This window comes from Pelophylax lessonae, assembly GCF_965119305.1.
Source record: "Pelophylax lessonae genome assembly, chromosome: 8".
NCBI classification, from domain to species: Eukaryota; Metazoa; Chordata; class Amphibia; order Anura; family Ranidae; genus Pelophylax; species Pelophylax lessonae.
Window position 1 is genome coordinate 195,885,947 of NC_138775.1, and position 17,859 is coordinate 195,903,805.

Here is a 17,859-nt window from a genome sequence, read left to right on the forward strand (position 1 = left end):
TAGAAAGTGAAAAACTGGAAGAGCCACCTGAGTGTAGTATTAGTGTAAATGGTTTAATAGCAAATTACATTACACTCACAGGATAGAAGTTAAAAATTGCTCATCTGATGTAAAGTATCACTCTGAGCTCTTTGAACAGAACCAGCGTGGAACGCATGAAAATTACTTCACTGGGGGGGGGGGGGGGGGCTGAACACTAGAATGGGCTGAAGCTCCGAGTGCATAGCCTGCCCTTTCAATACAGTGTTTCCAGCCATCTCCCAGCGACCTTATTTCTGTGCCACGTTCCACGCTGGTTCCGTTCGGCTTCCTGGTAGCCACAGGACGTGCTACAGACTTTTCTCCACCCCAGCAGCCCATGGATGCAGTGTAAAAGATGCTGGGAGAGAACAGAGTGACACTATACACCAGATGAGCAATTTTTAATTTCTACCCTGTAAGTGTTGGTTCTCTCGAAGGATAGCTGCCACCATTATGTTTTGAGATATACAGGGCTTTTTTTCAGTTGGAATGAGGGGGGGGGGGGGGGCGCAGTTCAGGAGCCTCCAGCACTGACTGTATGTAACGGCAAAGGATGCTGGGCTGTGCATGAAGGTTCATTGATGCTGGCTGCTGGAGAAGATCTATTTTTTCAGGGGGGTCTATTATTGCTGAGGAGGTCTATTGTTGCTGGTGGGGGACATACTGTTGCAGGGGGTGGGTGTTCTATTGCTGAGAGGGGTGAGTTGATGCTGGGAGAGATCTACTACTGAGGGAGGGGGTCAGTTGTTGCTGGGAGAGATCTACTGTTGAGGGAGGGGGTCAGTTGATGCTGGCTGTGGGGATATATTGATTGCTTGCTGGAGTCTACGGTTGTTAGGGGGGACATTTTGTTGTGGGTGGTCTATTGTTGTTAGATGGATCTATTGTTGCTGGTGGGTATTTTTTGTTACTGGCTGCAAGGTAACTATTTTACAGCTTTTCTTGTTATTACCAAATTTCATTTAAATTACTTTGCACCACAAAATGGTACGTGGTTCTGTATTCTCTAAAAGGAACGGTACTGGGAGATGGGTAGGGGATGGAACCACGTAATGGTGCTAAGAGGGGGGTAGGGGGCTGAGAAAAGGGGTGACTCTGATGGGGGGGGGGGGTTCCTGCACCTATTTTCTGAGAAATTGTTTGGAGACACTTCTAAGATCATTCACAAAATAAGAATAAATGTCCATTGTAACAGGCCGTTAAAACTAGAATTTCAGTGTGCATATATATTTCACTGATTGTATATTACATTACTTGAGCCATTAATATTCTCTCTGGTTTGCACCATAAAAATTACAGTAGCAAATAGTGTCATCATTAGAGATTAGTATTTACCAGGTTTTCCTTCACATGAAGAATATTCTTATTAGGAGCGTGAGTTTCTGAAAACGAGGAAGGCAAACATGTTACTTGCGCCTTAAAAATCTTCCAAGAAGCTCAATTTCAGATGCTACAATGAGCTATAACAATCATACCATACATCAATAAGATTAACTGCACAAGAACCTTAAAGTGGTTGTAAACCCCATTCATAAAAATTTTGACCTAGGCACATACATCTGCAGTGTTTATTTATATCTCTCCAAAGCGCAGAGTGCCGTTTGTCTCTGGTGCTCCGTTCCTCTGTTATCAGCAGGCTCTCTGACACATGAGATGATAGCAGCTGAAAATTTGTGTCGGGAGGTAGAATAACAGAGCTTTTATATTCAGACTACAGCTCTGTAGGTTCCTTCGTTCCTCTGCCTAAGTAGAATAGTAAGGGGAGGGAGGGGGGGGGGGGTGTGCCTTTTTTTCCAATCAACTCTCACACAAAATGTAAGCCAAGACTTCCCACCCACTGCTGAATGAGGAAGAAAGATTCCTAACATGATCTGCACTTTTCAAAGAGTTTAGAAAAAGGGAAGACTGCATATATACAAGTAAAACTTATGTAGGGAGATTTGTTTCATCTGTGTGTATCGGAGGCTATTCTCTTCACTGGGTATATGTGAGGGTTTACATCCACTTTAATGTACAAAGAGGCTATATATAGATTATATATATATATAAATAAATAAATAAATAAAATGCACAGGGGTTACAGCACAGCAAGAATACACATTTAGCCAGTAATATGGCAACTTCAGGCATCCCTGCCCTTTATAGTTTCCAACCTGCAACATGCAGTAGAAATGGAGGCATGTTTCATACAGTGGGTATAAAAAAAAAGAATCACCCCCTTTAAAATATTCAGATTTTGTTCCTTTGCAGCCTTAAATGAGGACAGTTTTTGCTTTGTCCAGCTGTGTTTACTAGTGCAACTTCTAACATCCAAGTGAAAGATATAACACCAACATGTTAGAAAAAAAAATCAAACAAAATCACTGAGTTGGAAAAAGGATCATCCCCTCCCTCAATCAGGTGAAGCTAATCACCTTCCTAATGGCACACAAAGCAATTTGACTTTAACCACTTGCCGACCGTCTCCTGTATATTTACTGCGGCACGCGGCCGCTTACAGGCAAAGTGACGTAGTACTACGTCGCTTGCCAAAGAGCCTGTAGGGGGCGAGCGCAGTCCTGCCAGAGGCGCGCTCCCGCCCCCACTCATTCCATGCCTAGCCAGCACGTGTGACCGGCGGCTGTGATGGCCGCCGGCCACTCGCAATCTCCCACAGGAGAGGGAGAAAGACAGACGGCTGATGTAAACACAGCCGTCTGTCATTCTCACTGAAGTAGGCACAGAGGCTATGCGATCCTGCTATATAGGATCTCATGTCCCTCTGGTTACTTCACTAGAAACGCCCCCTAACAGTTAGAATCATGCCCCTAGGGACACACTTAACCCCTTGATCACCAAGTTAACCCCTTCCCTGCCAATGTCATTTTTACAGTAACAGTGCATATTTATAGCACTGATTACTGTAGTAATGTCACTGGTACCCCCCCAAAAGAGTCAAAAATGTCAGTCAGGGGTCCGATATGTCCGCCGCAATGTCGCAGTCCGGCAAAAAAAAAAAAAAAAACAGATCACCGCCATTACTTGTAAAAAAAAAAAAAAAATTACATACATTTTTCCCGTAGTTCGTAAACACAATAACTTTTGTGCAAACCAATCAAAATACGCTTATTGCTGTTTTTTTTACCAAAAGTATGTAGCAGAGAACAAATTGGTCCGCTAAAGTCACGCAGTGCCGAATCGCAAAATAGGGCCTGAAGTGGTTAAACTGTGATCATTTTGATTAGTTCAGCATGAAAAGAGCTTTCCTGGAGCATTTTAGTCCCTGGTAGTGCAACTGAAGCAAACAATTAACTACAAGTGGCAAGGCACGATGAAAAGATCTCCGTAATAAAGTTATGGACAGACACAAGTCAGGAGATGGATACAAAAAAAAAAAAAAAATAACGGCTTTATCAATGTCTAGATGCACAGTGAAATCTGTTATTAAGAATTGGAAGGTATTTGGTACAACACAGACCCTTCCTGGATCAGGACGTCTCTCCAAACTGGATGAAAGAGCCAGAAGAAAACTGGTCAGAGTGGCTAGCATGAGGCCTACAGCAACTCTGAAGCAGTTGCAGGAATTTATGACAGAGTGGTAATTTTGTGCATGTGACAATAATAATCACAAATTCTCCACAAGTGTGGCTTGTATAGGAGGGTTAAAAGAAAATAGCCACTCAAGAAAGGCCACATGCGGTCATGACTGAGCTTTGCCAGAACGCACCTTGAAGATTGAGGTGGTGTAATGGTCAGGCACAGGGCTTTTTTTCCTCAGAATAGGTGCAGGAACTCCCCTTTTCGGAGTTACCCCTCAAAACACTGTTCCTTGGTTCCACTCCCTACCCACCTCCCAAGTACTGCCCCTTATAAAATATACAGAACCAAGTAACGTTTGTAGTTCTAAGTAATTTGTATGGAACTGGTCAATAATAACAAGAAAAGCAGTAAATATATGCGCCTGGAGTAAATAGACCCCCCTGGCAACAATAGACCACTCGCAACAAACCCCCCCCAACAATAGACCTTCAGCAGCAACAGATCTCCACACAGACAGCATCAATAGACCCTCCAGCAGCCAGCTAAAATAGACTGCTCCCTCAACAGTAGATCCCTTCCAGCAACAGCTGACTCCCCAGCAACATTAGACCAACCCCAGCTACAATACCCCCCCCCCCCCACAAAAAATATCACCTCCAGCAGAAAATAGGTCCCCCAGCAGCCAGCATCAATAGACACTGTAGCAAAACCCAGCACCCCTTGCCCTGAAAAATGGCCATGGTCAGAAACAACTAAAATTGAATTATTTGGCCTCAAAACCAAACGATATGTCTGGCAGAAATCCAACACAGCTCACCATCCAAATATCAAAATTCCTACAGTAAAGCATGCAGGTGGCAATATCCTGTTATGGCAGTGTTTATTTGCAGCAGGGAATGGAGCACTTGTCTGGACAGAAGGAAAAATGGGTGGGGAAAAACACCATCAAATTCTTGAGGAACATTTGCTGCCCTCTTCCAGAAAGTGGTCAATGGGAAGAAGGTTTACCTTCCAACATGACAATGACACAAACAGTGATTGAAGGAGAAAAAGGTGAATGTCCTTTCATGGCCTAGGTTGAGCCCAGACTTAAACCCCATTGAAAATATGTGCAATGACTTGAAGACTGCTGTCCATAAACAGTCACCATCAAATTTAACTGAACTTGAGCAGTTCTGCAAGGAAGAATAGGCAAATATTGCAAAGTCTAGATGTGCAAAGTTGGTAGAGACCTATCCCAATAGACTAAAGGCTGTAATTAAAGCAAAATGTGGTTCAACAAAATACTTACAAGTGGGTAATCCTTTTTCTAATTCAGTGATTCTGTTTTCTATTTTTTTTTATCTGACATGTTGGTGTTATCTTTCACTTGGATGTTATAAGTTGCGCTGAGTAAATACAACTGGGTAAAACAAAAATGGTGTGTCTCCATTTAAGGCTGCAAAGCAAGAAAATGATTTTAAAAAGGGGGGGGGGGGATTATTTTCTATACCAACTGTATATGCAACACAGCAGATACTAAAGCAGTGTTGCCACTTGTTAACCCTTACTTATAATAAACTATTACTTGTTAAATGGGAATTCTTAGTTACCTTTTTTGCAATACACGTTCAAGCTGGCCCAAATGCTGTTGGCTTCTGTCAGCCTATTGAATATAATTTCCCCTTTTATAGGGTTTATCATCACACTTATAAAATTATACATTGGTACAAGGTGTTGGTATTTGCATTGGTATTGGCACTAGTATGATAACATCTTTGTGACCGACTCATAAGCGCCATTTTAGCTTCCTAATGAATATATCTATATATTACCTAAAAACTTACCATATGTTAGAATATCAATACTAATTTTAATACTTGTACTTCTATAGGCCTAAATATTATTGTAAATATAATTAATGTATCAATGTGTTATGTACTATGATGTAGGAATCGGTAAAGATCACATTATCCTTATACACTAGGTTGAGTAAATTTGAGGTTGTTCTGGGAGGAGCTGGTTACTATGCACTTGAAATGCACGTTACACGTTACAAGCACTTTCATGAGCGATTACCATAATTAAGGCCTAAAATGTCATTCAATACTTTAAAATAGACCTGTACATTTTTTCCCAAAACAAAGGTGCAAAAAAAAAGGTATGGATGGGCTTATGTTCAGTGAAACGTATCCAGTTTCCCCATTCCAATAATGGAAGTAGTAGTTGGAAAAAAACAGTCATTTCTGATCTGTTCATGTATGTGGCTGCACAAAAATAAAACATTTTGTAAAATGTATTTAGTTATGGATTGTTCATTTGCAATTACATACAAAGCATAATCACCCATAGAATTTACATTTCTGTTTACTGTAGTTCACTGAATTATTGAATTAACCTGAATGTGTAAAGCCATTTCTGCAATTACAAAGCTAGCACAGCATATACAACAACTAGAAGTGAAATGTTTCAGCTGTATGAAATATTTTTAAATGGGTCTATTAATGGTAGGTAGAAACACAAATAAGAAAGCATTACAATTTCCATGAGCAAATTTGCTATTTATTAGGCAAAATTATTCTCTTGGCTCATGTAATGACTATGTCATACACCAGGCTATGCAGAATAATTGCATTCCAAGGCAGATGTTCTCTCCGTTGAAAACTACAACATTCAAATTTTACCCAAGACCATTATGCATTTTTGTGACATTTTAAATACGTTTGGAATTCATTTCTCCCATTCAGTGGAGGATCTGACAGCAATTGGGATGCAGAAAAAAAGTGACAGTAGACACAGCACAAATTAATAAGGACAGGCATAAAATAAATTAGAAGTAAAATGAAGAAGTGAAAATGCAATCAGTTCTTTTTTTATTATTACTCTTTTCACATACAGAATGTGGTGAGGACATGTCACTGACGGACTTGGTGATTTGGAAACGGATGTTGGCATGTAAACCCTGCGGCTTCTATAAGCTGCCTGGCAAAGCATTCCTTCCAGGCGGCTGCAGCTCGTTTACCCTCCCTGCAAGCAAAGGGGTGCAGGGAAAAAGAACAAGGTGAAAAACTATTGGCTGCCATAACAACCTGGGACTATGCCTACCCCTAGCAACGGAGCAGGAGGACTCCTACTAAATGGGGCAGGAGGCCTCCTACTGCATGCTGCATGGCCTGGACTGCCAAAAGGAGTTTGAAACTGTGAGCAGATCAGCTGAAACTGGTGTGTTGAGTGGGGTTGATCTAGGAGCCTGGAACACAGGGAACAGCCATGAGCTGGGGCACAGGGCTGCTGCTAGTAAAAGCTAAAGGAGAGGACAGACAGAATAGTGTTTTTGAGCCTGCTTTGAAAGCTGCCTGGGGCACATGGCATTAAGCAGGAGTGGCTGTGCTGTACAAGTGACCATGGGAGCTACTAAAAAGAATCAGGCTGTAGGGATCAGGCCACTGTGCGACACGTGGCTGTATGGTGCTGAACGCAGGGCTGCTGACAAGGCAGTACAGCCGGCCCTCCTGTAACCGCCCCAGGCCCTATCAGTTCAAAAGGGCCAGTTCTATTGCCTTGTGACTTTTGTGGATTCGCTTGCAGCACTGCTGGCTTTTCCCCTCTGGCTATGTTGCAGGGAGTTCAGTTCTGTAGTATCTGCGCACCCCCTGTCACATTCTGTTTAGTCCACCCTGTGTGCCCCCCTCCCCCCCAACCCCAGCAGCGTTTCCGGCTTCGCTCCTCTCCTGCGGGCAGCTGCTGTGGGCATTTAGAAGGATTGCTCCAGGATGGAGAACGGGGGGCCAGGAAAAAAGTTATATTTACCGGACCATCTTTTCCTGAACATAGCGAGTGATCAATAAGGATTCCTTTTGTGTCCATTCATCACTGAAGCATAGAAAACTGTGTTGACTGTGCTTCAGTTTGTGAATGAACAGGAAGCCTCAGAGTGCTTCCTATTCATTTATCTGTGCAGCTGGGGCTGCAGAGAAAGGGACCAATGAATCTAGGTCCTCTCACTTTCTCTCTTTCTTAGGATATTGAGATGAGCTGCATTCACCTGCCAACAATTTACAGTCACAGACACACACACACCAGCTGCTGTGTGAATGGCCAAAGCCATTTAGACAGAGCCTCACACAGCTTAGTAATTTGTACTACAGTGTGCAGATATTGTGCCCACCTTTTCATTTAACTATGATCATGATGTACATCTTGGCACCTGGCTGCTGCCCCTTCTCAGGGTACATTTGCTTCAGAGGAGCTCTCTTATTAAGTTCAACATCTGATATATTTCTGCAATACTGATTTAATTTAAAAATTCTCATCACTGTGTGTGCCAACATTCTTAAAGGGTCCCCACGTAGCCGGCTGAAGATCCATCACAAAGACTCACACAAATTACTCTATCCTGAGGACAGAACCGAGTTTAACTTAAGTTTATATCTTGCAGGCCTACACCTAGCCCCTTTGTTTGAGAGATCCCAAGTGACATAGCTTGTCCATGCATATCACCTCATACAGAGAGCTACTGTTCATGCTATTGCGGTTGCAGTATAAGCTGGAATCTGAATTTGCATATGCATCACTGCAAGGTTATTTATACAGCTAGCATTGTGTTTATGCTTTTTGACATTGATACCATTACAGTTCATCTTTTAAAGGGTTGTGAGTATCATTCTTGCGTGCCTACTGGGGGCTTGCAGAAAGGTATTCTGGTAGTGCCAGTGAAGATACATAGTTAGTGAGGTCGAAAAAAGACATCAGTCCATCCAGTTCAACCTATAATGTGTGTGTGTTTGATGTTAACCGTACACTGTATACCCCTGTATGTTGTGGTCTTTAAGGTGCCCGTCGAATATTTTTTTGAAACTATAATGCTCCCCACTGATACCACTGCTTGTGGAAGAGAATTCCACATCCCCACTGCTCTGACAGTAAAGAACACCCTACGTATTTTAAGGTTAAACATTTTTTCTTCTAGTTTTAGTGAGTGGCCACGTGTCTTATTGTATTCCCTTTCTCTGAAAAGTTTGTTCCTTATGCTCGGGTCACCAGTACAGTATTTGTACATGGATATCATATCCCCTCTTAAGCCACTTCTCCAGAGAGAATAAGTTCACTGCTTGTAGTCTTTCCTCATAGCTGAGATCCTCCATTCCCCTAATTATTTTTGCTGCCCTTCTCTGGACTTTCTCCAGGTCCAGCACATCCTTCCTGAGGACTGGTGCCCAGAACTGGACGAAACACTCCAGATGTGGCCGGACCAGAGTCTTGTAAAGTGAGAGAATAATTTCTTTATTTCTGGAGTGAATCCCCTTTTTCATACATGCCGGTATTCTATTGGCTTTGCTTGCAGCGGCTTGGCATTGCATGCCACTGCCAAGCCTGTTGTCCACTAGGACCCCCAGGTCCTTTTCCATCTTTGATTCACCCAGAGGCTCCCCCCCTAGTGAGTACCTTGCGTTCGTGTTTGACGCCACAGTGCATTACCTTACATTTTTCAACATTAAACCTCATCTGCCATGTAGTTGCCCACCCCATTATTTTGTTCAGGTCTGCTTGTAAGGTTTCCACGTCCTGCATAGAAGTTATTGCACTGCTTAGTTTGGTATCATCCACAAATACTGAGATTGTGCTAGATATCCCTTCCTCTAGATCATTTATGAATAAATTAAAACAGGATTGGTCCCAGGACAGATCCTTGAGGGACCCCACTTTCCACACCCGTGCAATCCGAGTACTCCCCATTTATCACCACCTTCTGGACTCTCCCCTGAGCCAGTTCTCTATCCAGGTACTCACCCTATGGTCCATACCTACGTACCTTAGTTTGTACAGTAAGCGTTTGTGGGGAACTGTGTCAAATGCCTTTGCAAAGTCCAGATACACCACATCCACAGGCCTTCCTTTATCTAGATGGCAACTCACTTCATCGTAGAAGGTTAATAGATTGGTCTGACAAGAACTGATTTTTCATGAAACCAGGCTGATTACTACTAATAATACCGTTCTCATTACTAAAGTCTTGTATATAGTCCCTTAACATCCCCTCAAAAATCTTGCAGACTACTGATGTTAGGCTGACCGGCCTATAGTTACCAGGGATATATCTCGGCCCTTTTTTAAATATTGGTACCACGTTGGCTTTTTTCCAATCAACTGGCACCATTCCCATCTGTAGACTATCCGTAAAGATCAAGAATAATGGTCTGGCGATCTCCTGGCTGAGTTCTTTAAGAACTCTCGGGTGCAAGCCATCCAGTTATTTATGTTAAGTTTCTCTAGTTTAGTTCTAAGTCTATCTCCTGTTAACCATGGGGGTCATTTCTGGGGTGTATTATTTAATTTAGAATTGCAAGCTGGGTTAGTGTAGCCCCCCAATTCTTTTGTGAAGGCTGAAGAGAAGAAATTATTTAGTACTTTTGCCTTCTCACTGTCCTCTGTGGCCAGATCTCTTCGTCGTCTTTTATGGGGCCAATGTGTTCTGGTCTCGCTTTCTTACTACTTATATACTACAAGAATTTCTTGGGGTTTTTTTTTTTTACTCTCTTCATCTATATGTCTCTCATGCTCTATTTTGGCTGCCTTGATTTCACCTTTACATTTCTTATTGCACTCTTTGTAATGTTGGAATGCTGCCAATGACCCCTCAGCCTTGTATTTTTTTTTTTTAACAAACATTTTTATTGATTTTCAAACAGCATAAACAAAACCAACCATTAACATAAAACAAAAAAAAAACAAGATCAAAATGTAAGCACAAAGGGTGGTAATTCGTACAGTGTACACAATGTCAGGGCAAGGCAATCAGTAGTACAAGATGCTCTTGGAGAGAATAAAGGTTCATAAACAAAAAATATGCAATAGGCAGTCATTGGTAGAAATCAAGATGAGGCACAATTTCAAAAAGATGGTTCCACTGGCAAAGAGGCAAGGGACAACAGGATAGAAGAGGGGGTCAGGAGGCAGAGAGAAGCAAGCAGAGAGTAGGAAGAACAGAGAGCAAGAGAAGGTGTAGGACAGGAAGGCCAGAGAAGAGGGGGGAAGAGAGAGAGAAGAGGAGCACCAGTACAAAGGGGAGGGGAGAGAGAATCGAGGTGTCAGCGACCAATTCGCTCACGTGATCGCCTGAGAGCCCGTCCAGAGGCCCCAGACCTTGTCAAATTTCTGAGGGCAACCTCTACTCATGTACGTGAGCCTATACAGGGGAAAAACGCAGTCAACCAGCACCCTCCAGGTTGACACCAGGGGTGGGTCAGGCGACTTCCATTTAAGCAGGATAACCTTTCTGGCATAAAAGAGAAGGTAGAACACAAACAGCTGCATGTGTACCCTAGGGGTGACCACCTCACAAATGCCCAATAACAGCATTCGGGGATCCCGACCATTGTGGAGACACCCATAAGCTGATATTCGGCAACCACTTCCCCCCAGAAGGTCTGGACCACAGGGCAGGACCACACCATGTGTATAAAGATGCCGACCTGACCGCAGCCTCTAGGACATACCTCTGAGCTGTCCAGCTAAATCTTAGCCACCCACTGAGGGGTATAATAAGCCCTTTGAAGGAACTTTATTTGAATAAACCTGTCCCTAGCAGAGATCATCCTGGACACATAATATTCCAGCCCCTCCTTCCAAGTTTCCTCTGCTAATGTGGGTATATCCTCCTTCCAGAGAGCCAGGAGCCTATCGCAGCCACCCCCTACCTTACTAGCTATCCTAAGATAGACCAAGGAGAGAATGCGGTCAGCATTTCTGGTGATCAGGAAGCGCTCCAGTATTAGGGGCCAGCGAGACCACCCGAGGGAATTTGGAATGAAGGGCGTGCTGCAACTGCAAAGACCTAAAAAACATAAAAGAGGGGAGCCAGAACTTGAAGCGCAGTTGCGGGAAAGGGAGTAATCGGCCAGCAGGCATAACGTGCTGAAGTTTGGTAATACCGTATCGGCGCCACAGTCCTGGGTCCGGAAGGGACTAGGGGTGAGGTAGCCTGGGATAGCCCCAAAGTGGGGTGTGCCGGGAAATGGTATCAGAGTCAGCCACAGCTGCCCCCAGACCCTGAGCGTAGGCTGCATCGTCATTGTCGCATGGGCCTTAGGCCAGCGATATACCAGGTTACTAAGCGCTGCAAAGGAGCCCAATATTGCCGCTTCTAGTCCCACCGCCGGGTTATCCTTCGGTTGTGCGAACCACCAGCGCACCGTGACCACCACCGCCGCACAATAATACTGACGAAAGATGGGTAATGCCAGTCCCCCCAGGGACAGAGGGAGCTTCAGGGTAGCCCGCGCTATTCTAGGGGCAGAACCAGTCAAAATAAAGCCCACCAGAACTCTATCCAGCTTAGCAAAAAAGGAATTAGGTATGTGCATCGGGGTATGGTGAAAAACGTACCAAAATTTTAGGGAGAAAAAGCATTTTGATAAGGTTGATTCTGCCCATCAGTGTCAAAGGGAGGGATTTCCAGGTCTGACAGCGGACCACCAACTGCTGCAAAATAGGGTAAACATTGTCCTCCATGTACTCGGATAGGTCACGCTGGATCTTGATCCCGAGATACCAGAACTTCATGACCCACTGCAACGGTAGGGAGGGGGAGGCCAGGGCGGGAGTGGTCGACAAGAACAGTAGAGACTTCCCCCAGTTAATACGAACGCCTGAAAATGAGCCATAACGGTCCAAAATCTGCAAAGCCAGCTCCAAAGAGCCCGCCGCGTCAGGGAGGTACAGGAGAGCATCATCCGCATAAAGGGAGATCCGCTCAACAAGAGGGCCCACCTGCAACCCCCCCAAGGTGAAGTATAGCTAGTGGCTCCATGGCAAGGGTGAAAAGGCCAGGAGACAGTGGGCATCCCTGACAGATCCCACTGTGAAGAGGAAAACTAAGCGAGAGAGCACCATTAGTATGGACTCTAGCCAATGGGGAGCCTTGTATTTTTTGAATGCCCTTTCTTTAGTATTAATATGCCTTTTTATGTTGGAGTTTAGCCACCCAGGGTTTGCTTTTGCCCTTTTAAATTTATTCCCTTTTGGAATGCACTGGCCAATCCCTTTGTTTAGTATGCTCTTGAAGCACTCCCATTTTTCCTAAGTGTTCTTTGTTCCCAGGGTTCTATCCCAATTGGTATTTTCTAGCAAAGAGCGCAGTTTTGGGAAGTTGGCTCTTTTGAAATTTAGTGTGCTTATATTACCCTTGTGTTCCCTATTACTATTATTAATACTGAAACTAATTGACCTATGGTCACGGTTTCCTAATTTGCACCATATTTTTATATCCGTGATCAGGTCTGTATTGTTTGTAATCAGTAGGTCTAGTATCGCATTATTTCATCGGTGCATTCACCATGAAATTGTCCTGCAAAACATTTAGGAACTGCCGAGCCTTGGATGAATGCGCGGGTCCTTCTGCCCAGTCTATATCTGGATAATTGAAGTCCCCCATTATAATTACATTTCCCATCCTTGCTGCCATTCCAATCTGTGACAGGAGGTCTGCCTCCCCCTTCTCCCTCTGGTTTGGAGGCTTATAGTATACGCCCAATATTACTTTCCCCATAGTGCCTTTCCTTTGAAGTTTTACCCATAGGAATTCTACCTCCTCCTTAGCTCCATTACTTACATTGTCCCTCCTATTTACCTGTACACTGTTAATATACAGACATACCCCTCCCCCTTTTGAACCGTCTCTGTCTCTGCGATAAAGGGAATACCCCTGAATGGTCGCCAGCCAATCATGAGAGCTGTCAAACCAAGTCTCTGAAATTCCTGCAAAATCTAAGTCCTCTTCATACATCAGCAGCTCCAGCTCTCCCATCTTGTTGGCCAGGCTTCTAGCATTGGTATACAAACCTTGTAACTCTGTACACCCTACCGCTAATGTCCCCATTTGTGCCCGCTGAACCTTGCTCCCTGCTGCTTGAGGCCTCACATGGGGCTAGACCAGAGCAGAGGACCCAAATTACCAGCAGCTCCTGTGGAGGGTAGAACTACATCCCTTTACAACACAGAATACAAGAAGTATTTTTTTTTAGGGCTAGTTCACGGCGGTTAGTTCCAGCCTCCAAATAAAATAAAAAAAGTCAGCAACTACAAATAATGTAGCTGTTGACTTAATAGAAGGACACTTACCTGTCCAGGGATCCCATGAGGTTGCTCCCCCCCCCCCTCCATTGGCTCAGGTTCAGGCACCAATATTGCAACTAAGGGGAAGCGGCAGTGAAGCCTTCAGGCTTCAAAGCCAGTTTCCTACTGCGCATGCGCGAGCTGTGCTTTTTGAATATACAATGAATATGTTGCCAGGTGTCGAAGAATTAAACGCACCACATTCCTTAATAATCAAAAATATTTGAGGAATGGGAAAATTGGGATTTTATCGGTGCCAAAGAAAAACCAATGTTGTATAAAAGATAACCAAATTTCATTGAAACAATTAAATTAAAATCAATTTTACGATTAAAACATAGCATATAGTCAACGATTGATGTATGCATGCAGTAACTCCCGTTCAACATTTTTTGCCAGCCTATGGCTTCTTCAGGAGACTTTTACGAGTACTGTATACAAAATCGCTAACTGTACAAAGAATAGTGGTGTGCTACATATCAGGAGGATAGTCAGAAGGAGATATCCGTGAAACCACAGAGAGGGATATAGAATTCCCAGTAAAGTCAGGAATGCCAGGTCTAAACCAGGAAAAAGTGCAACCAAAATGGACAGGAGGACCAAAAAAGAAAGATTGCCAGAAAGTATTCAAAATCAGGTCAATTCGAAGGATATATCCTAAATTGAGGTCTTCAGTAGATAACTATGACAAATCTCTCTCTACCTCTTGTTAGCACTCTGGCCGTCATAGGTCTCTCCTGGGCAGGCCACTGTGCTTTTTGAATGGCCCCGTCTTCTGGGACACACGGGTCCCAGAAGGTAGCAGGGTGGGGTGGGGGGGCCGATACAGAAACGATGTACCTCACCGCAACAAGGTTAAGACAGAAGTACACCTTCAAAACACTGGAAAGGATACAAAACAAATAGAGAAAAAAAAACTATATCCAAAAACAAGGGGGGGGGGGGGTGGGTGTTCTATTGTTTAAGACCTAGTTGTAAGTGAGGGGGCACATTTCAGCACAGCATGCAGTTTCCTTCCACACCACAGGAAAAAAAATGAACAATGCTGAGCTGGAAAGCCACCATTCCAAAGTTAACTTGGTTTTGGTACTCTCAGATATATGCGGTAACCTAGGGACAGAGCTTGCCTCATGCTGTCAGAATGTTGAGCTGCAACCTGAATGAAACTGCAAGTACGCGACTGCCTTGAAGGAGGCTAACATCACCCTCAAAGAAAAAGTGGCTTGGGGTGTCAGGATTTCTTCTGAAAGGCAGTTTCTGAAAAGAATCCTCCTTTGTGCCAGAAAATGGCTTTTACTCCAAAGGCTTCTGCTATTTCTTTAGTGGTAAAAACCACTTTTTTCACCTGTGATTTTTTGAATAAATGTATTCAAGGTATTGTCAAAAATGGTGTAAGGGAAACCCCAAAACTTATGGGTTTCGGTAACATTTTGATTGTTGAAGCCAGATTGAAAATTATATTTATTTAGACGAACATGTAGGTACATGTTTGGAGAGCAATTCAGTACATACATTCTGTTGATTTGATAAACATTGCTCTAACTGGCTAGGGCCCCTAATACAGTTTTATACATTCTGAAGTGGGTGGAACCTAGCTATCTAGTTTCTTTAAAGTCACATCTGAGTCTTTGGTGACATTCTTTGATATACGGATGGACATTTCACATAGTCTTATCCCTTCCAAAGCTTGTTGGCTAAACAGGTCTTCAAAAGGTTGAGATAACAATCTTAACAGCTGGAGCTGTAAATGGCTTTTGAATACAACAGCTGTTATACAATATGACTTCTCACAACATATACATCAAATATATCTGCTTAATCATAAATCCATGTTTGATAATCATAAATAAATGTTTGATAAATAAATGGCTGCTTTCGTTTTTCTCATCAATATTCCTCCTGTTGGCAATATAGTGCCACAAACAAAACTGTCCCTTCCTACATTGGAGTTCTGGAAACATATCACTGCTATCTCAAGCAATCCACAAACTAGTTGTAGTGAACAGTTGGGCCGGTGACCATTGACAGTGTAGCGGTTTCCACTCGGCTGTCCCTGTGTGGTGATCTCACATCACAGTTACTTTTGGTAACTGTTAAAGCCACGTATGGCTTACCCAGATGTGGATCCTGGAGGTGCTGATATGAGGAGGAAAGAACAAACTAGGTCTCATAACACATACAAAACCTAACATTAAATGTATTTTGAAGAAAGGCAGATAAAATTACAATTCCTCCCAATCCCTTCTAAATTCCCTGACAATGGCATTTGTTCTGTTTTTTTTGCAGGGGAGTCCTGCGGACCAGCAAGTTAGCCACAGCACTTGTGGACAGACATAAGGCGCAGGCAAGAGAGATGTTGGAGAGAATCTCCCAACCCACCCACACAGAAACATAATTCTTAAGGAAAGTGCTAACTAGCTGGAGGAATCTGCCTTAAAAGCTCCTAGTTATTTAGCCATAGACTTAGCTGGTTTGGACAAAAAGTGACAGACCCCCATAAAAGCAATTACTGATTGTATGGCTGCACTTACTAAGGAAAATGATGCCTTCAAGCATAAAGTTTTTGTCTACAGGGTCCTTCAAATACTGATACATTGTCCACTAGTAAGACCAGGCTCAGCCTCCTATTCAGGTTAACACACAGGGTCCACAGCTGTGTCTGCCCAATTTTTCCACAGCTGTCCATCATTGGGTATTGTTGCAACAGAAAGGAATTGGCTGGCTTGGGTGCTTTCCAAGACCCCAACCAGTAACCTTAGGCTCTAAGGGTTCTGAAGTGACAGCTTCAGATTCTTACTTAAATCTTTTGGACCACCTCTGTGAGCAAACTCACAGTGGACCATTGGGAGATATTTGAGAATTGAGGATTCTGCAGACCCTTCCCCCTCCTCTTCCAAACCTAGAAGGGGTGGGAGGGGACATTCACAAGGTAGTTCCTGGGGTGACTTGAGACCTTGACCACTTATGGTCAAAAATCAATCATTATGGATATCGGTCAATTGTTTTAGCATGGGTGGTAGAGGCAGTAAGTTCCTCTTTGGATATAAATATATTTGAGGAAGGAGCCCCAAAGATTGACTAAAAAAACAGGATAGTCCTTTGGAACTAGAGAACGTTTTCTGGTGCAGAAATTGTTTTATAGAAGGTAGACTGTCTCCAACATCAAAGTGGGAGTCTTTGTTGCCCCATTCCAAGTTGTCCCCTGGTATTAAGATTTCTTATTGCTGTGGTGCCCACAAGGAAGCAATGCAATACAGTACCAGATTAGGGAAGGGTTGGCCAGAGGTCTCTGTGCACTCTGTGGCCTATGACAAATCTTAGGCGTGCATTATGACAGTTTTAATTTTTAAGTCTAAAGGGGTCAAATCCCAAAATTGTGCTCACACCTGCGCAGTGTACCCTCCCAGCCACATGTACACACACTAGCCTAGGCAGGCAAAGCATACAAGACAAAGGCTCTGGATCTGTATAGCACCCCACCAGCTAAAGCGTACAGTGGAACTGTGTGCCAAAGTGAGCACCACACTCGGGATCCAGTGACAACAGTCACTTACAGGCCTTCTCGGTTCTTCCACCAGGGTCTGAGTACAGCCCCCATAGGAATATCAAAATCCCTAGGGACTGGTCTGGATAACTGCTGCTAATATAGACTGAGGATCAGCAGCCATAAACCGTAGTAGGTCAGATTTGATCTTTGGGTCTCTTAGTAGAAGACAATTTTAGCAGAGAGATTCATCGCCTATAGACACTCCCAAAAAATAAATAATGAATGAAGCACTGCTAGGACTGGGAAGGGTTATGCAGGGCTCAGTCAAATTATGCCATTTGCCAGTGTCCAATCATCTAGAGGTGGAACATAACTCAATCTAATCCACTCTCCTGTGCCCTGAGATGTAGTATTAAGATAACTAAAGAGTAAAGGAGAAATTCTTGAACAATTGTGCTGGTCTTGAATCCTTGCTTGGCCCAGACAATCCACCCCATTTCTCACCCGCCAGCCAACTCAAAGTCCCTGTATTAAGTGTAGCACCCTCCTAGATAGGTGCTAGGTAGTGTAAATAGTTTGCTCTGCCTGCTTATCAGGGGAGCAGCAGGTAAACCATAGTCTGCTCCATCTGCTTATCAGGGGAGCCTGATCAGTAGCTAGGCCTGTTGCATGTGTCCATGTGTGATTCATCTAGTCTGAGGGAGTGATCCCACTGTATCCAATAGGGGAGCCTGTTGGAA

At 43.6% G+C, this 17,859-nt stretch overlaps 1 protein-coding gene across 1 annotated transcript in view; it reads right to left on the reverse strand.

Moving 5' to 3' along the window:
* BRDT (bromodomain testis associated) overlaps window positions 1–17,859 on the reverse strand; it is a gene marked incomplete at its 3' end in the record, with an annotated part of 211,867 nt that overhangs the window by 37,488 nt on the left and 156,520 nt on the right. Inside the window, exon 11 of the mRNA XM_082265438.1 lies at window positions 1,357–1,403. Within this exon, the coding sequence (XP_082121564.1) occupies window positions 1,357–1,403 (47 nt within the window). The remainder of the gene's footprint in view (window positions 1–1,356; window positions 1,404–17,859) is intronic.